This window comes from Lissotriton helveticus, chromosome 8 (genome assembly GCF_964261635.1).
Source record: "Lissotriton helveticus chromosome 8, aLisHel1.1, whole genome shotgun sequence".
In the NCBI taxonomy this organism is placed as follows: domain Eukaryota; kingdom Metazoa; phylum Chordata; class Amphibia; order Caudata; family Salamandridae; genus Lissotriton; species Lissotriton helveticus.
In genome coordinates, this window is record NC_136069.1 from 338,596,145 (window position 1) to 338,616,843 (window position 20,699).

Genomic DNA, 20,699 nt, shown 5'->3' on the forward strand with positions numbered 1-20,699 from the left:
GTTTTGGAAGTTATAGATTGCATTTGGGACTATTCCATACATGTCCAGGGTAGGTGGAGTTAATACATGTTATTCCTATATCAGAGTGTATTGTGAGGGTATGTGTAATACTGATGGATGTTTTCTACCTCGTACAGTTGTTCATGTTGGAAGTCGGCAATCACCCTCTCCTCTCTTCGGGTAGAACTCTTCTTTGTTTCCTTTACAGGTAGAGTGTTATATAGATTCCCCTAGATATCCTCCAAGAGTGTTAAGCTGTTTTCACTGTATTGTTGCCACACAACTCGGTACTTACCTTGTTTTTCATGTGTCTTCCATAGGTCTCCCTCCCTGCTGTTCCTACCCTTTCCTTACCTCGCTTAACTACCCCACTAGTCCCCGTGTTTCTATATTCCGGACTTGGGGCAGTTGAGAGGTGGACCCCTTTTGAGCATCAGCACAATCCCGAAGATTCTGGATAGTGGAACCTGACACCAGCCCACTGGTGCTGGTACCCAAAGCTGCAGCACAGGACGCCATCCCAGAACTCAGTTTCTGTGTGTACTATATGGGGCTCAATTCAGTTACAAAGATTGATACTCACCCCATCCCCTGAGATGATGAGCTTATAGTTTGGGGGCTGCCAAGTTCCTGAGTACCTTTGATTTAACATCTGTGTATTGGCAGATTGCCCTATTCGAGGGTGATAAGGAGAAGGTTGCATTCTCTACCCCAAAGGGCCACTTCCAGTTAATGGTAATGCTCTTTGAGTTAAAGAATGCACATGCCACCTTCCAGAGGTTGTTTAACAGGGTTCTGGCTGGGATGAAGGCTTTCAGTGCTGCCTATAAGGATGACACTGCAGTCTTCAGCTTCCACCACCAGGACCTGCTTCAAACCCTACAAAAGTACAGGTCTGACTATCAATGCCAGCAAGTGCCAGATAGGGCAGAGATCTGTGGTATATCTGAGACACTAGGTGGGTGGGGCAAGGTACAGCCCCTCGAAGTCAAGATTCAGACCATCCTGTCTTGGGAACCCCTCAAGACTCATAAGACTAGATTCATCAAGCCAAAATCCGCTCGCAAAGGGCCAGATTCTGAAAATCTGGCCCTTTGCGAGCGCTATTTTTGCATTTGGGATTCATCATCCCAAATGCAAAAATCGCAAATCTAGAAATCGCTAAATTGCGAATAATTGCATTTAAGGAATCTCAATTTGAGATTCCTTAAATGCAATTCATGTACCATTTGAAAATTGCGAATTCGCAATCTGGGGCCGCTATTTACCGCGAAGTCCAACTACGTGGTAAATAGCGAAAACTTAGAAAAATGCATTTTAGTGCATTTTTCTAAGTTGTATGTTACACACACACATGTCCTTTTGACATGTGTGTGCACAACACCAGTGTACATTACCATTTCAGGGGTGCTACAGGGTGTCCTTTGGAATCGCTTCCTTATTTGCGATTCGATAATTGCTAATCGCAAATAAGGAATGACTCCCCATTCATTCCTATGGGCGAATAAATGGGAAAGCCACTCCTTATTTGCAATTAGCAATTAGCAAATCGCAAATAAGGAAGCAGTAGAAATCGCAAAAAATATTGCGATTTCTACATGCATCCCGTTTTGGGAGTCTTTAATAGCGATTCCTTAATATTCGCTATTAAGGACTCGCAAAACAGGACTTTGATGAATCTGGGAGTTAATGAGGTGAAGGCCTTCCTAGGTATCACCAGATATTACAGGAGGTTTGTTTAGGGCTATGTTACAATTACCATTGTTGTCCCGTTGCCTGAACTGACTTTAAAGAAGCATCCCAAGAAGGTGATGTGGGCAGAGGCCTACCAAAAAGTCTCAAGGCCCCTTACATCTCCAAGGAGTTTATGGTCCAGATGGCTTCAGACTATGGCATAGGAACTGTGGTCTCACAGTTGAGGTGGATTTGAGAGGGGGGATTTTGCTGTGGTCTGGGCACTGAAGAAGTTGAGACCATACTTCTGTGAGACTCTATGTCGAATCTCATGTCCTACACCGACTCTGAACCACCCTGAATGCCACCACCAGACGCATCGATACACATCCAGCGAAAAAACCACATCTCTTCACACCTTACCAATAACAATCTCCACTGGCTCCTAGTCCAAGAAAGATGTAAGTTCAAGCTACTCACCCACCCCTACAAAACTCTCTATACCACCAGTCCAGCTTACCCCAGCCATTGCCTCAACTTCTAACAACCAACCATGCGCCTGGGTCCCAGGCAAGATCACAACCCCTCCTATCATCAAGAAGACTAGAGGAGGAGGATGCTCCTACTCATACCTCACAGCCACGACCTGGAATGACCTCCTGAAACACCTCAGAATCTCAACCACTGTCATGGACTTCCAAATCAGCTTTGTCTTGCTCTAAATACAAGTAGAAATGACTACAGAAACAAAGCCTAGAATCAGAAAGACAAAAACGATGTTGCAAAAGCAAGTTTTTTGCTCTTTTGGTTATGAGCTTTGTTTCTACAGCCACTTCTTCTTCTGCTTTCAATAAAGCAGCCGTGCTCATTGGTAAAAGATTAGATGAGAGTTTTTGGAAATGTTATCGTGGGAATAATGGGGCAGGGTCAGTGAGTTTGGGGAGGAGTGGTAGAAAGGTAGTTAAAAAGAAAAAAAATATTCTGTAACTATTTTGACTTCCTTGTTACCTGCAGGTACCTGAATATAAAATGTAATGCAAAACATTTAAATGAGTACACGTGATGGAAATGCATGGTTTTGGTAGGAAAGTGCAGTTAGTTTGTGCGATCTCTATGGAATTCACGTCTATGTGTGTTAATAGAAGGTGGGTCACTGAGTTACATCCTGGCTGTACAACTGGAGAAAGTGATATGCATATAGGATGCTATGAGATCCCTTCCTATGACAGCACTGTGAATAGGCACGTAATTATTTTAAAGCACAAGTTACTTACCTTCAGTAACGATATATCTGTAAGAAACAGTAGTTAGTGTTAGCTTCCTTACCTTAGAATATCCCCAGGCATCAGACTGGATCCGGAAAGTTTTCGTCAGCAGTACCCCAGTGCGTCGCTAGGCGTCATCTGCGGCTCCGCGTCCGTGGTTGGCGACGTGATCACCGGGATGATGTCGTCGGAGTACTTAGACACCGCCCTTGCGCGCTGATGTCAGTTCTGTACATAGCTTTCCGCGCCAGGAATGCAGAGCCATGATAGAAACCGACACTGGTGCCATGAAACTAGGGCCCTGAAAGGGATGTCCTTAATCGCAGATATCGGTTCGCAGAACGGGGAGGTTGGGTGGGGCGGTAAGGAATCTAACAGTAACTACTTTTTCTTACAGATATCGTTACCGAAGGTAAATAACTTGTGCATCTGAAAGAAACAGGTTAGTGAACCAAGGGCATACATATTTTCTAGTAAATTTCTCTCACCGCCTGATTTTGTGAAAGTCCTAAATAGGATAACTTTTGTTTAAGATGAGCACCAGAATAGTTGTTCCTCCCTACCTTTTAAATTGATTTTGGGCGGCGATTTCCACATTACTTTATGTAAAGACTATATTAATTCAAATTGTGGTGTTGTGGATGAGGGCGGGAGCCCCCTAACGCATTTCGCTCACTCCAGTGCTGGGAACATTCTAAATGAAAACCTTTTTACCCTAGGACTGGGGTTAGCGAACGAATTAGCTGAATCCCCAATTGACTTCTCCCCTACCTTTCACGGCAGGGGCTGTAACACCATAATCGATTTCATTTTGCTTTCTAATCATATGAAGGATGAGCTGCTTACATTTATTACTGGAAATGACATTAGTAATGATCATTTCCCGAACAGTGTCACTATCTCAGTGCCAACTGGACGTGACACAATTGGTAACCCTGGGCTGTTAAACCAAAGAGCCTTGTGTTTAGATAAAACTAATGGCTATTCGGTGAAATGGGCCAAAGTAGACCCGGATGTTATCACATCTAACGTCATCACCAGAGCCCTTCCTATGTTAGAAACATGCCTAAATTCGCACTCCACTGCAGACGATATTTTGACTAGTTTTATTAATATTACTAAAGTAATTAGCAAGGAGCTGCTCCGTAAACAAAAGCAGAATGGCTCACAGGAAAAAGGGTGGTTTAATTCGCAATGTCGTCGAGCCCTTTCGACCCTAAAAATAGCTTTACACAAACACGAGAGGGATCAGCTTGAAATTAGGAAGTTGAGAAAGCTTTATAATTTGGCGAAAAAAGAATGTAGGAAGGAAAGGAAAAAAGATCAGTGGACGAAGCTCCACGAGAGCTGCAATAGAAAGGATAGTTTAATGTTTTGGAAAGTGGTCAGCTCACCCTTTTTGAATGATGCGAACACTGGTCCCAGTATTGAGGTAGCAATCAGTGCAGAGGGTTGGGTTTCCCACTTCTCAAAGATATTCTTAGCTGAAGGTGTCAACCTTAATGAAAGTACATACATATCACCTTATCCTATTGAACTATCTTTTAGTCACGAGGAAGTAATTGATGCCCTGTCATCCTCGAAGCCTGGCAAAGCCCCCGGGCCGGACGCCGTACCGTTAGATATTTATACCCATACTCAGGAGCTCTGGTCACCAGTATTGACCAGAGTAATTGAAACAGCAGTAAAAGGGGGTCTTGTAAAATCTTGGTCAACCTCTATTCTGTTGCCCACTTTTAAGAAGGGTGACCGTAACAACCCGGCATGCTACAGGCCCATTTCCCTCCTGGATTCCTTTGGTAAAGTTGCAGGCCGCTTGATTCTAGATAGACTACGGGCCTGGTCTGAGGATAACAACATCATGACAGACCTGCAATACGGCTTCCGGGAGGGGCTGGGCACTGTGGAGCAGGCTCTGAATCTCTCCCTTTTAATTGGGAAGTATGCCCAGGCCAAGAAAGGCAATCTCCACCTGGTCTACGTGGATTTGACCGCAGCCTTTGACTGTGTTTCACATTCAAGGCTGTGGTCAATCCTAACAGAACTGGGTGTAGACCCACCGATAATATCCTTCCTACGCGAGCTGTACTTGGGAGCATCGGCCAGGGTGAGATTTGGGGTGAACGGGGAGCTTACTCTCCCCTTCGCAGTCACAAAGGGGGTCAGACAGGGGTGTGTCCTGGCTCCCTTCTTATTTAACCTCTATACAAACGGTCTCGAGAAGGCCATGCTAGATGGGAGTCAGGACCTACCAGCAATCGCCCGTCGCCCCATTCCTGCGTTACTTTACGCGGACGACGCGGTGATCATGGCGCGAACCCCACTACAACTTCAGATCCAGTTAAACTCTTACTGTAAATTCATGGCTTCACTGGATTTAATGGTCAACATTAAAAAAACTTTTGCTATGCATTTTGGTAAAAAGACAGCCAAGAAAAAACTGATACATATTGAAGAAGCTAAGTTGGACTGCACCAAGACATACCCTTACTTAGGTATTTTATTTGATAATACTTCTTCTTGGAAACCGGCCACCGTTAGTAGGCATCTCCTATTTTTAAGAGCTACATCTGCCCTAATTGATTTTGCACGTAAAGTAGGGAAGCTTCCCCCAAAAGACCTCATGCAAATATACTATGCTAAGTGTCATAGCGTAGCTGTTTACGGTGCTGGGGTGTGGGGCTATGTACCCGTGGACATCTTGCAGAGGGTAGAGAACATTTTTATTAGTTATATGTTGGCCGTTCCACAGTGCTCTCCAACGTTTGCTTGTCATGTCGAATTGGGCATGGATTACATTGCTGATTACATAAAAATTCAGCCAATATTACTGTGGCACCGTATTTGGACAACGGAACAATGTAGCCTAACTCGTGCGCTAATCTCAGACTGTTTGGGTCTAGACAACTGGTCAGATATTCCGTGGCTGTCCTTTGTACATAACTTTCTCAAGGATTTGGATCTTTTAATATATTTTAAAGAACCTGCGATATTAACTACAATTACAAGAAAGACCTTGAGATTGTCATGTTTGTCACATTTAAGGGACCTGCGTATAGCCCAAGAAATTAATAAAGTTTCAAACCGACATAGTTTAACTATTCAATGTACTCAGAGCATCCAACCGTATCTCACCTTTTGCCTGACCAACTATGAAAAATATCTGTTGACACGGTTTAGGCTCAATATGTTTTTCCGTTTGGTTACATTTCCAAGGAGACAAGATTGGTCCACTTTAATTATCCGGTGCCCTTGTGAGGGTATTTCTGAACAGTCCAATATTCATGTATTTCTGTTCTGTAAATTCTATGATCTACCACGCAAACATTGGATTATTCCAATACTGTTATCCCAGGGCCTGAGAAGATGCCGCCCTGCCCTTTTGGCATTACAACATCTAGAAACAGTATCAAATGCCAAATGTATAGCTATGTTTCTTAAAAACTGTTTGAAAATTCGTTGTACACATGATCAATTATAGTTTCAGTGTTTTACTAATACTCCTTGGCTGGAATCCGAAGTATTTATAGCACTTATGTTTGATACCACACAACTAGTCGGCGGAACCCAAACTTTTTATCCAAACAACTGTAGTTATAAAAGACTTTATTTTGTCAATGTACATAAATTGTTTAATACTATTTTTATTCTATTTTTATTGACTGTGCATGAAACTGTACATTATGACTGTTGCTTTTATGATTTTATCCTGTTTTAAAATCGAAAAAAGCTTTTCTACTACAGTAGTTAGTGTTAGCTTCCTTACCTTAGAATATCCCCAGGCATCAGACTGGATCCGGAAAGTTTTCGTCAGCAGTACCCCAGTGCGTCGCTAGGCGTCATCTGCGGCTCTGCATCCGTCATTGGCGACGTGATCACCGGGATGACGTCGTCGGAGTACTTAGACACCGCCCTTGCGCGCTGATGTCAGTTCTGTACATAGCTTTCCGCGCCAGGAATGCAGAGCCATGATAGAACCCAACACTGGTGCCATGAAACTAGGGCCCTGAAAGGGATGTCCTTAATCCCAGATATCGGTTCGCAGAACGGGGAGGATGGGTGGGGCGGTAAGGAATCTAACAGTAACTACTGTTTATTACAGATATCGTTCCCGAAGGTAAGTAACTTGTGCATCTGAAAGACACAGGTTAGTGTTAGATTCCTTACCTTAGAATAGATACCCCAGCAATAACAACCCTGGTGGTGGGTCTGCGAACCAAGATCACACCAGAAAGTCCTGGAGAACGGAACGGCCAAAAAAGTCATCTCTCCGGACTTGGCTGTCCAGGCAGTAATGTCTAGCAAACGTGTGCATCGAGGTTCACGTAGCTGCTTCACAGATATCCTGCAAGGGGACTCCCCGACCCAGGGCAGTAGTAGCCGCCGCGGCCCGAGTGGAATGGGCGTGCAGCCCAACAGGAGGCTTCTTTTTCCGCCAAGGAGTAGCAAGCCTTGATGCACAAGACGACCCACCGAAGAGCTGTAACCAACAAAGAGCTGGTCGTCCACCCGGAACTGGCGTGTGCGATCTAGATAGAAGTAGAGTGCACGTTTTGGGTCCAGACGGTGGAGCTTCTCTCTTCCTCTTTCGAGGGATGCAAAGGCGGAAAGAAGGTGGGCAAGGTGATGGACTGCCCGATGTGAAAGGCTGTGACTACCTTGGGCAGGAAAGAAGGTCGAGTCCTCAGAACAACTTTGTCCGGATGGACAGAGAGGAAAGGAGGTTTTGAAGATAGAGCCTGGAGCTCACTCGCTCTCCTGGCAGAGATGATGGCAACCAGGAATGCCGTTTTAAGAGTCAGAAGATAAAGAGGACAGTTATGAAGTGGCTCAAAGGGAGCACACATCAGACATATTAGAACAAGATTCAAGTTCCACTGAGGCATCACAAATGGAACAGGAGGAAACATGTGTGTGATGCCTTTCAAGAATCTATTTACAACAGGGGACTTGAAAAGAGAAGGCTGATCAGGAAGCCTTAAGAAGGCTGAAATGGCCGAGAGGTAGCCCTTGATAGTGCCCAGAGCAGAGCCCTGCTGGGCAAGAGAAAGAAGGAAGAGGATAACCTCTGAAAGGGGGTCAGAGAGTGGATCCACAGCCTTTGCTGTGCACCATGCCACAAATTTGTTCCACCTGCAGGTGTATACCGTTTTTTTGGAGGGACGCCTGGCTGCCAGAATCAAATCGCAAACTTCGGGAGGCAAGTCAAATGGCCTCAACTGCCGCCACTCAATCTCCACGCATGTAGATGGAGACTGGACAGATTCAGGTGGAGGACCGTCCCCTGCTGCTGCGACAGAAGGTCCTCCTGAAGAGGCAGACGAATCGGGAGATCGACTCACATGCAGAGTAGCTCCGGATACCAGTATCTTTGTGCCCAGTCCTGAGCCACAAGGATGAATTGGTCCTGGTCTTGTCTGATCTTCTTCAGCACTTTGGGCAGAAGTGGTATAGGCAGAAAGGCGTACAACAGACTGCAGCTCCACTCACGACAAAAAGCGTCGCCGAGCGAGTGGCGCCTTGGAAATTCCAACGCGCAGAACTGATGACATTGCGCGTTCTGTTCGGTGGCGAATAGATCTAACCAAGGCTCTCCCAACTGCTGAAAGAGACCTTGTGCCACGTCCGAATTCAGACGCCATTCGTGATCCATCATGCACTGGCGGCTGAGTTTGTCCGCCCTGGCGTTCAGGGAACCTGCCAGGTGTTGAGCCACCAGGGTGACGCCCTGGTGTTCCAGCCATTGCCAGAGGCGCAGAGCCTCCTGGCAAAGGGTCCATGACCCCACCCCGCCCTTTTTGTTGCAGTACCACATGGCGGTGGTGTTGTCCGTGAACACCGGCACTACACTTCCCCGGACAGAGGTAAGGAATGCCTGCAGTGCAAGTCGGATCGCCCGCAGCTCCAGAAGGTTGATATGGAGCCGGTACTCCGCCGGAGACTAGAGGCCTCTGATCTCCCTCTCTCCCATGTGGCTTCCCCATCCCAGGAGGGACACATCCGTCACCACTACATGGAGGTAGGGAGAGAGATCTGCCACTGACCCAATCGCAGTTTGTGAGCCACCACTGCAACTGACTCGCAGTGCCCTCCGAGATCAGGACTTGGTCGGACAGGTTGCCCTGATGCTGTGCCCACTGAAACGTCAGGTCCCACTGCAGAGCCCGTATCAGCCACCTGGCGTGATGCACCAGGAGGATGCAGGAGGCCATCAGCCACAGGAGCCGCAGCGTCAACCTGACCGAAACTCAGGATAAAGGCTGAAAGATCGGAATCAGAGCCTGAATATCCAGAACCGCTCTGATGAAAAAGAGCTGCTGAGAGGGGCACAGGTGTGACTTCGGCACATTGATGGAGAACCCCAGCGAGTGCAGTAGGTCGTGCGTAGTCTGGAGGTGGGAGACGACTGTCTGGGGCGAGCCCGCCTTCAACAACCAGTCGTCGAGATAGGGGAAGATTGAAACCCCTGATCTGTGCAGATGAGCTGCGACCACCGCCATCACTTTCGTGAACACCCGAGGGGTGCTAGTAAGGCCGAAGGTGACCACGGTAAACTTAAAGTACTTGTGGCCTACCGTGAACCGCAGGTAGCGCCGGTGGGCCCGCAGGACGGGTATGTGGAAATAGGCGTCCTGCAAGTCCAACGCTACCATCCAGTCTCTTGGGTCCAGGGCAGCCAGGACCTTAGCCAAAGTCAGCATCTTGAACTTCTCCTTCCGGAGGAAGCCGTTGATGCTCCGTAGGTCCAAGATAGGGCGTAGGCCTCCTTTGCCCTTCTTGGGTATCAGAAAGTAGTGGGAATAGCAACTACGTCCTACTTCTGGCCCAGGAATGTGCTCGATGGCCCCCTTGGCCAAGAGGGCCATAACTTCCTCCTGCAGAAGTGTCAAGTGATCCCCCGACATGCGGTGGTACTGCAGTGGCATGGCTGGAGGGGTTGCCTCAAAGGGAAGGAAGTAGCCCCTTCGGACAATTTGCAGCATCCACCTGTCCGACGTGATGGTGCGCCAGTGGAGTAGGTGATGGCGAACCCTGCCCCCCACCGGTGTCGAATGGACTTGAAATGCCAGACTAGGAAGGCTTAGAGGCAGATGCTGCGGGAGCGGATGTGATCTGACCCAGCCGTTATCCCCCGGCACCGCCACGGCGGTAACCATGTTCGCGACCGCATTGAGACTGGTTCTGTGGCCTGTGGCTAGCTGGACGTGTGGGGGCACCCCTTCCTTGGCTTTGAAAGGGGCGAAAAGCGGAAGTTTACTGGCGCTGGCCTAGGCCCAAGGACTTGGCCGTAGCCCTGGATTCCTTGAAACGTTCCAGCCCACTGTCCGCTTTGTCACCAAAAAGGCGACGGCCATCGAAGGGCATGTCCATGAGCGAGGCCTGGACATCCCCCGAAAAGTTGGCGGACCTCAGCCAGGCGTGGCGGTGAACAGACACTGTTCTTGCAATCGCCCTACCCAGCGAGTCTGTGGTGTCAAGTCCACACCGTATTGAGTAGCGTGCTGCATCCAGCCCTTCCGCCAGGGCTTGGGTGAGCTTTGCCCGGGCCTACTCCGGGCACTGAGGCAGCACCTCCGCAACCGTATCCCACATAGAGTGGGTGTAACGCCTCAAAAGGCAGGAGGCTCCGAGGAGCTTGCCTGCGGTTTGAGCACCTCAGTGAGGAGGTTAGTCCTCACGGCTGAGACAGGGAGCTCAAGAGCCAAGGCCTTTGCCGCCCTAGTCAACACCACGCTGTAAGCAGCCCCCTCCTCTGTAGCCACGGAGGGAGGAGAGATGAATCCAGTGTCGGGCGAAGTGTCCAGACCTCTGGCCTCCCCTAGCTCATCTGGCCAGTCCTGGCTCAACTGGCACTGCAGTGCCAGAGGGTCCTCAGACCGCTCCCAGTCCCGCTCGTCATCCATCTCCTGATAGGAAATGATGGAGCCGGGTCATAGGTGAATTGCTCACCCATCGGCGCCGATGGGTGAATTGCTCACCCATCTGCGCCGGAGACAGCATTGGGCGGCACTGGTCCAACGCCAGTCCCGGACCGGGGCTGGGGCTGGGGACGACGGCGTCCGGGGACGGCATCGTGGAGACACCCTCGGGGTCGGCGCCAACGGAGTCGTAAGGTCGACTGGCGACGACCTGGATCCAGGCCTGGATCCTGTGGGGCCCTGCAGCCTCTATTTACCTGAGGACTTGAAGCCCGACGAGTGGTGGTGACTCGTCGAGTGGCGATGACTGCGGCTCCGCGACCGGTCCTTCGACTTTCTCCTAGACCGGGACCTCGAGCGGCACAGAGCCGACTGCTGGAGCTCGAGCCGCTTACGGGACTGCTCCCGTCTAGCCTTCGAGGTCAAGGCCCGGCAGTCGGGGCACGACTTGTCATTGTGGTCGGCCCCAAGACAGTAAAGGCACCGACGGTGGGGGTCGGTCACCGACATTAAGCGGTGACAGTCCTCGCAAGGTTTAAACCCAGGCATCCCTATCGGCACCGCGAGTCGAAGGTCGACTCAAGAAGTGATCAAAATAGATCAAAAAAGTTAGTCAAAAAATGACTAAGAGTACTGCTCTTCCCGGATCTGCGCTTGCTGGCGCGGAAAAAAGAACTGACGTCAGCGCGCGAGGGCGGTGTCTAAGTACAAAGACGACGTCATCCCGGCGATCACGACGCCGCCGACGGATGCGGAGCAGCAGACGACGCCTAGCGACGTGCAGGGGTACTGCTGACGAAAACTTTCCGGATCCAGTCTGACGCCTGGGGATATTCTAAGGTAAGGAATCTAACACTAACCTGTTTCTTTCAGATAAATTATTACACAAAGTATAACCTATCCTTAACAATGTAAAAAATGTATAAACTACACACAGTATAAGAAAAACTGCTGCAAAACATACACTACATTTCTTGAATAAAACATTTACTAGTTATATTTTGAAAAGGTAAATTTTTCTTTTCTCTCCCAACAATCTCCAAACCTACACTGTCTCCTTGGGGATGCCACAGCATCGATGCGGCCCTCTGGCATACCCCAGAGTGTACAGTTTGGCCCAGAGAATATGTTTGTGAGTACCCATGCCTTTGATTATATTGTCATGGCCAAAGGGGAGATATGGGTGACTGTAGCCTCTGATTGTTGTACGCAAATCCCCAGCACTTCCCTTAGCATTCTCGAGCAGATCGGTCGCATTAAGGATAGATAGAAGAAATTACGCGAGTATCAAAAGGGCTTTGATTTGAACCTGAGTAGCATCTGGTCTTGGTTGTCAGGGATCTTTGTGAATAGAGGAATGAAGATTTTTGAGATCGGAACTGCATTTATTCTTGTCATAATAACACTCTACATTCTGTTTGAATTGAGTATTTGCATTAGCTAACATACTTCTAGTAATATAGGCTTTGTCCAGGATTACTTGTTTTGATACATTCGAGGATGATAGTGTTATGACAAAGAAGAATTTAAAACTGAAATTATTAATTAACTGTACACTACTGATCAGCTGAAAAAGAGGTGCTTAGGAACATGAATTCACTTATATATATGTCTTCAAGGGTGCTTATATACCACGAAAATGCACATCCACGGAAGTGCCTTAGTGTGTGCTGATACATTTAATTAATCAATGCATTTTAATTCTGTACCTGTTCGAACCCCAAAATAATCGTAGCACTATTGCACATTTAAATGAGTTGTAAATAAGTTTCCATTTTGTTATCCTGTGTTATACACTGAACATTTTAGCTAAACTATTCTAGCAAGCATAGTCTCATTCTAAAATTGGCACATCGAAGTAGGAATTTCATAAAGTCGTAAAGCCAGCCCCTTTTGGTGAAATATGCACCATTAGTACCTATATGAGGTTTTTGTTTATCCCACAATCTTGATTCCATTTAGTTGCATTTAGAAAAAGTGTATAAATGTTGACCTAACATTTGTGGATTTTAGTATTATTTGCTACAGCTGATCAAAGGTGTAGCTCGGGTTCAGTGATTAGTCAATTCCATTGATTATTATAAATGTTTGTTGCACATGTTTGTATTAAACGCATGTTAGACTTTTATGTGCTATCTCGATTGTCTGTGTGTTTTTTTTACAACAACAAGTTGATGGATGGAATGCTTGAATTAATTGCAGACGCTGGCAAATGCTTGGGCTGCATCTCAGGCCATAGTTTTTCACCCACCATGCCTCCTCAGTTTGGACAAAGCCACATGCAAATCAGTCTTGAGCTTGCTCGAATGGAACAGTCCAGCCTTTACTACCAGGCCCGTTCCACCCGGAACAGGAACACAAGAAACCCAGGACCAGTTTTGCCGTGATTTGGACTCATCAGGTAGTTCTGCTTGTTTCTAGTGGCGCAGTGAGCATGAAACCCACATCTGGTGATACTGATCACACTTAGGGCATCAACTGCAACAACAAGGTGATGGATGGAATGATTGAAATAATCTCAACCACTGGAAATCGCTCAGACCGCATCCCAGTCCATTGTGTTTCTCCCACAATGCCACCTCAGTTTGGAAGCAGCCTCATGCAAATCATTCTCGACCCTGCTGGAATGGGAGCAGTCCACACCAAACTGCCAGACCAGGTGCACCCTGATTCAGAACAAAAGCTATTCAGGACTGGTTTTGCCCTGATTAGGGCTCATCAGACAGAAATAGTTTGGTTCCAGAGGCACAGTGAGCCTGGGACCCATATCTGGGCATACTAGTCACAATTAGGGCATCAACTGCAACAACAAAAGGTGATGGATGGAATGCTTGAAATAATCTCAGCCACTATCAATTGCTTGAGTCACATCCCAGCCTATAGTTTTACCCCCACCCTACAAATTTTTAAGGCTCAGGATGTCCCCTGAATCACCTGAAGATATGGAAGCGGTGGGCTGATTATCGGGGTCTGTATCCCGAACCTAGCCCCCTGAGTTACGCAATGAAAATCTGCCATAAAGATCGAATGTTGGGTACTCATATCGAGAATATTTATACCCGTACTCAAATATTACGATTGGAGACTTTGTACGATACTATATATGGACTTTGTGACACTGATGTTTCTAGTTTTTAATGTTTATATGCGTTTAATTCAGTTTTTTGCATATTACTTCTTTCAACAACTGTATATTGTAAAAGTTGACATCTTTACCATTTCCATGATATGTATACAATGTGCTGCCCTGGTGTTGCTTGGACCTTTTGTGTCTGTCAACAATAAAATCTGTTGTGATTTTTTTAATTTAAAATGCATTAATCAAATTCATAAATAAGTGAACACATTCGAGTTATGTTTACCTTAATCGCCCATCATAGAAGGCTGGTGTACCAAGCACAATAGTTTTAATGAAGAAAGGCTGGTTCGTGTGACTTTCTTCATATCCACCGACAATGCTAAAGCCCCAACTTCCTACATTGGTTCTCCGCAGGACCACGTCATGGTAGCTTTGAAGGGAGCTTGAAAAAAAGATACAGTCTATAATAACAGGCAAACAATGCTGCTTTGTATTCATCTAGTACATATTGTATTACTGCCACATATTTAACTGCTTTTCATGCTTAAAGTGAAAGTTGCATTGTACAAGGGATAAAAGATGTATATTGCCAAAGGCCCATCTTATGTACTTTATAAATGATGAGCAACAGTGAAAGGTTGAATACAATTTTCTTGCTGTTACAGAGACTTCGATCCCTGAACCATGCAATCCATGAACTTAGTATTTAAGGAGAATCCTGATGAACCACCATTCTTGACTGCTTTTGGGATGTAAGCAATGGGTGGAAGGAAGGAGAATATTTATAATGGAATATGAATGTTAAAATCTATTCCAATATTTCTCAGTCATGTTGTTAGTTAAACTTGATTCTTGAATGTCCTGTTTTCTTGCGATGCTAATGAAAAATATTTAATAGGGGTCTAAGAGTGCTTGGAAAACGTGGAGTTTTTCATCTTTTTTTGTTTCCTGTAACACCAATCGTTCATTTAAGGTCTATCTTAGAGACAGATTTAGCTGCCTGACAGAGCTCACATGAAGAAAGAATACACACAGAAAGGCTTTGGGGCAGCCACCATCAGCACAGGAGTATTTTCTTTTAACCTTGTTGCTGACTGATAATTTCACTCCTACCCCAACTGCCACTCCTACCACTAAAATTGCCAAGACTCACACTTTTTTTTCTTACTCGTAATCCCATTCTTAATCCAATCATTACTCCTATTACTCCTCACATTTCAACAGGAAATCCCAATAACTCCTATGTTTACTCCCACTTTCTCTACACTTACTTCTGCTTACATTATGCTCGGTTAAACCCACTCTCGTTCTTCTACTCTTACTGCTTGACTACTATCTTATAATTATGTCTACTCTTACTCCCACTTAATTCTGTTTCTATTCACTCTTGGATTTTACCTAGAATCTCCTTTAGCTGTCAGTCATAGCTCATACAATAAACAAAAGTCGCTGCTTGATGAAAGAATCAATCACATTTCTAATCAGTGTTCAGGAGTATTTTGAATTACAGGATGTTGAGTGTCCCTGCCTGTTAGACCTGGCGTCATTGGCATGAGTCTCTCCTCCATTTTTTCTGTTTGCCTCCTCTGTTTACGATGTTTTTGCTGGTATATGCTTTGGGCACTGTGCCACTGCTGATCAGTGTCACAGTGCAAGTGCTCCCTATGTGAAATTGCTGTATTGATTTACTTCCATGTTTGGCTTATTTGGTTTACTATCAGTCCCTAGTAGAGTGCACCAGGAGTGCCAGGGCTTGTAAATACAAATGCTGCTAGTGGGCTTGCAGCACATGTTGTGCCACCCACAAGAGCGGCCTAGTAAAAGTATGTCTGAAGGTCTACCATTGCTAGACCACGTGCAGTCTGACTGTCACGAGGACTGCGCAAGTACACCTACTTGCCAGTCCCTAAACCTTCCCTTAACTTCATGTTAGTCACCCCTATGGTAGGCCCACGGGCAGGGTGCATTGTAAGCATAAGGTAGGACAAGCCTGACAAGGTTGGCATGTCCTAATAGTGAATTACAGCCATAGTCGTTTTTCACTATTGTAAGGTAACCTGCTCTCCATCAGTTAGAATGGGCTGCCAGGATTATTAATGCTATAATCCTAGCGGGCTCGGGGAGCATGGTGCAATGTCGAGTTTGGTATCCCTGAACTCAGGGTTTAATAACGCATCCGTTTGTGTGGATGGTTTTTGGACTCTGTGTTTGAAAATAGCACTTTTAGAAAGTAGCTATTTTCTTGTCTAACTGTCTACCGGTCTCTGCTGGTTCTGGTGTGCGTGTGACAGGAGCTGGGTGGCTCCAGTGAGTCTGAATGAGTCAGTGTGGGATGAGTGGGGCATTTGCATTGAGAGTAGGGGAGAGTAGCTCTTGATAGCCTGCCCTGCCTGATACAATGTTGGCTCCGCCCCCCTGCCAGGCGACTGATGACTCTGTGCTTGCCTGGGACTTTCCTGGCCCGCCTCCTGCCGGGCAGCTGATGGCCCTGCCCCTGCCAGTGACAATGCTGGCTCCGCTCCTGCTGAGCGGCTGAGGACTCTGCCCTGCCCAGTGAATAGGCCAGGTGCTTCGGCCTGGCAACACCCACAACAAACCCAGGATGGGGGGAAACTCCCCTGCATGGACAAAGGGATCAAAGCCAAAAAGGGGTATAAGAGAAGGACCCCTGAACCAAGAATTCAGATCACTTCTGACAAGGAAACCTGAACCAAGGACAAGAAGCCTGCTGATCTAAGGACTGCCTACCCCTTCTGCCAGAGTGCTGTTTGTTGGGGGAATCCTGCATTGCTTCTTTATTTTTGCCAAGGAACCAGGAGAGAGGAACTTTGTGTGTACTCTCACTCTTTGCTGAGAAAATCTCCAAGGGCTGGAAGAGTGCCAGTCTCCTGTTGAAGTCACAGGGCTAAAGGACTTCATCTGCTTAAAGTGCTATTTGCTGGGATTTGTGAATCCAGCACCTCTGAAAGAATCCAGCAATCTCGACGCCGACGGACGCCGCCGAATCCAGCTCGACATCGTGAGTAACGGCTCCAGTGTCCCGCTTCCTCGACGCCGGCCGCCGGGCCCGATCGACGCCAGCAGCAACGCCAGTGAGTAGTGAGTTCGGCTCCAGCTCCAAGTGACCCCGTGTCTGCACCGCTGCTGATCGCATCGACTTCGAGCCCTCTCGACGCCGTGAGCGCTGCTCACTCTTGCAACATCGACATCGACGACGTCGTATCCTGCTTCATCCCGTGAGCGCTGCTCCCGCCTGACTTCGGTCGACGCCGCTGCAGATCGCCCCGACTCCGAGGCCCGATCGACGCCGAAGACGCGACGCCGGACATCTCGACGCCGCTGATCATCGAGTGCTTCACTTTTCCAAGGTACTGTGTTGTTGGGGTCTGTGCGACTCCGGGCTCGACGTAGCGCTCCTCGCGGTCGACGCCGAACCTTTGGATTAACTTTGCCTCGACGTCGTGTGACTCCCGTGTGGGTTACATTGTTGCCAAGAACTGTGTTTTAGAGAAGAAGAGTTGCTTTTGATACTAAAGACTTTGTGCTAAGAAGAAACCGTGCTTGAACTATTATTTTTCCTTCCAAGAGTATTTATTGAGACTGTGGTATATTTTTGTCATTATTTGGTCTTGTGCTAAACCTTATATAAAAATACTTATTTTTATAATACTACTGTGTCGTGTCCATTTGTAGTGTATTCACTTTATTACTGTATGTGGTCATAAATGCTTAACGCACTGCCTCTGAGATAAGCCTGTCTGCTTTGCCAAGCTACCAAGGGGGTGAGCAGGGGTTATCTAAGTGTGTGATCTCCTTGCCCTGACTAGAAAAGGTGTGTCCCTATTTGTCAGAAGTGTATACCTCTGCCAACTAGAGACAGCCGCTTCTAACATTGGTGGGTCAGCGGTGGGATTTTGAACTTTGCATTTATGACCCATGTGCAGTGATTAGTGTGCGCTACATAGTGAAAGCAGACCATAGCGCAGCCACAATCTGTTTGGTTGGATATCCTATTTTTGTTCTCCGCTTTTCCTGAAGCTTGATTTTTTGAACACTGCCAGTTTTGACCATGAGTGACGCCGGAGTCACTCCCCTTGTTGTTGTTGAGGAAGAGTTTGATAGGAGTAAGATAAACGACTATCCAGTAAGGAAGCTGAAATCCTTTTGCAAGCAGTTGAAAGTTCCTATCACAGGCATTTCAAAGAGAGCAGATTATCTCAAAACATTGGAAGCCTGGTTAGAGGCCAGAGACCCCTCTGCCCCGGTGGTGGTACCGACAGAGGAAGGGGAGGAGGAAGTGCCCGTGACTGGGCCTGTATCCCCTCCTGGCAGCAGTGTTTCCTCCAAAGGTCTTTCCCCTGAAGAAAGAGAAGAAAGGGCGAAGGAGCGAGCATACAACATGGAAATGGAAAAACTTAAGATAAATGGGCAGTTGGAATTAGAGAATGCAAGAGGCAGGAGAGAAGCTGATTTGGAGATCAAAAGATTAGAGTTTGAAAGAGAGAAGTTGGCTTTTGAGCGTGATACCAAGTTGAGGGAGTTGGAGCTCCAAGCTAAAAAGTTAGAATTGAATCCCTCTGGTGGCAGCGTCCCATCTGTGCCTGCAGAAAGTAGGTTTTATTTTCCCAAAGATGTGATCAAAGATTTTCAGAAGAATGAGGATATTGGTCAGTGGTTTAAAGCATATGAGTTAGCATTGTTGGCCCACCGGGTCCCTGAGAAGGATTGGGGAGCGGGGTTGTGGGGTCGCTTTGTGAATGAGGGAAGAGATACCCTGTTAGACATGCCTGTTGAGAATAGGACGTCTTATGCTCATATGAAAGATGCTTTAATGTTAAGGTATGGCCTAACCCCAGAAAAGTACAGACAGGCCTTTAGAGAATGTAAGAAGTTGCCTGGTACCACGTGGGTGGAGTATGTGTCATATTTTTGCAGAGCCATGGATGGTTGGGTAAAGGGCAGCAAAGTGGAAAGTTATGATGCTCTTTATGATTTGTTTGCTTGGGAGCACTTGTCTAATAACTGTTTTCCGGAGCTGCGCCAGCACCTTATTGATAGCAAGATATCTAACCCTAGAAAACTTGCTGAAGAGGCGGACCGCTGGGTCAGTACCAGGGTCCACAAGGGTCCAGTGGGAGACTCAGCCAAAGGTGGGCAGGGTCCCCAGCAGAAGAGTGGGGGGGACAAGGGTAAACAGAAGGAGTCCCAGAAAGGGCCCCAAAGTAATCCCCAAGGGAACCAAGGGAAAGGTTCCCAGCCTCCCTCTGTGAAGAAATCAGAGGCCCCACCAGGTAAACCTGGTCATAGGGGCCCACTGACCTGCTTCGTTTGTAAGCAGGTAGGACACAGTTTTTATGACCCTCAGTGTCCCTTGAAGAAGTCTGGTGCACTACCCAGTGCACCACCCCGTCAGTTGGCTAGTGTAGCTCTGGGAGGGGAGGAGATGGTTGCCCATGGTGGGGAGGGTCCCGCGGAGATGTCCCTGGTCTCTCTAGGAGACATGGAATTGGTCCCTCCACCCCCTCTGCCTAGTAACACTAAGAAATATAGGCAGTGGGTGACCATTAATGGCCATAGAGTGGAAGCTCTCAGAGACACCGGAGCGAGTGTGACAGCTGTCAAGTGTCACTTGGTGTCCAGAGAGCAGGTTGTTCCCCACGCATTCTACCCTGTGATAGCTGCTGACAACTCCCAGAAAGAGTGTGAGGTAGCTCAAGTTTCCTTTGAATGGGGGGGAGTTTCAGGTACTCTTCAAGTTGCTGTAAGGCCCGCCATGCCTGTTGATTGTCTCCTGGGCAATGATTTAGAAGACTCCCCTTGGGCTAAGGTGGAGAGGGAGACACATTTGAAAATGTTGGGTGTGCCAGAGTGGGTATGTGCAACCACTCGATCCATGACAGCAAGTAAGGGTGTTGATGGGGTTCTGGAGCCTGAAAGTATGGCCCAGGACCCAGCTGTGAAGAGAAGAGGCAGGGGGCGCGGGAAACCGTCCCCCGTAGTTCCCGTGGTCCAGGAGGAGGCAGACCTCGAGGGGGATGCCCTGGAACCCACAGGTGAACAAGTTGCCGAACTGGGAGACCTGCCCGAGCTGACCCATTGGCAGCAGGATGGTGGTCCCTCCAGGGAGGAATTCTGTGCAGAACAGAAAGTGTGCCCTTCTCTTGTGGGTATGAGGCAGCAGGCCTCAGCCCAAACCTCAGGTGATCAGTCAGGGTCACATTTTGTGTACTGGGAGAACGACCTCCTGTATAGCGAGCCTAAGGCTGCTGAGCCTGGGTCAGCCCGTGTGCTGGTGGTACCCCAGCGCTTCAGAGCCTTCCTACTGGGTTTGGCTCATGACGGTACTTTAGCTGGACATCTGGGGCAGGACAAGACCTATGACAGGCTTGTCACCCATTTCTATTGGCCTCAGATGCGAAGGGATGTAGACATCCAGTGCAAGACCTGTCAGACTTGCCAGGCAAGTGGGAAAAGCGGGCGGAAGCAGAAGGCTCCCCTCCAACCTTTTCCCGTGGTCAGTACCCCCTTTGACCGGGTGGGGATTGACATTGTTGGGCCCCTGGACCCCAAGACAGCCCTGGGCAACAGGTTCATCCTGGTCTTGGTGGAGAATGCCACACGGTACCCGGAAGCCATCCCTCTCAGAACAGTGACTGCCCCCGTGGTGGGACGGGCACTAATGGGTGTTTTCTCCCGAATGGGGTTCCCCAGAGAGGTGGTGTCAGACCGGGGCACCAACTTCATTTCTAACTATATGAAGTC

General features: G+C 47.7%; 1 protein-coding gene across 1 annotated transcript in view; it reads right to left on the reverse strand.

Moving 5' to 3' along the window:
• The window catches only part of LNX2 (ligand of numb-protein X 2), a 169,307-nt gene that overhangs the window by 19,015 nt on the left and 129,593 nt on the right, over positions 1 to 20,699 (reverse strand). The window contains exon 9 of the mRNA XM_078655991.1: positions 14,221 to 14,379. Within this exon, the coding sequence (XP_078512117.1) occupies positions 14,221 to 14,379 (159 nt within the window). The remainder of the gene's footprint in view (positions 1 to 14,220; positions 14,380 to 20,699) is intronic.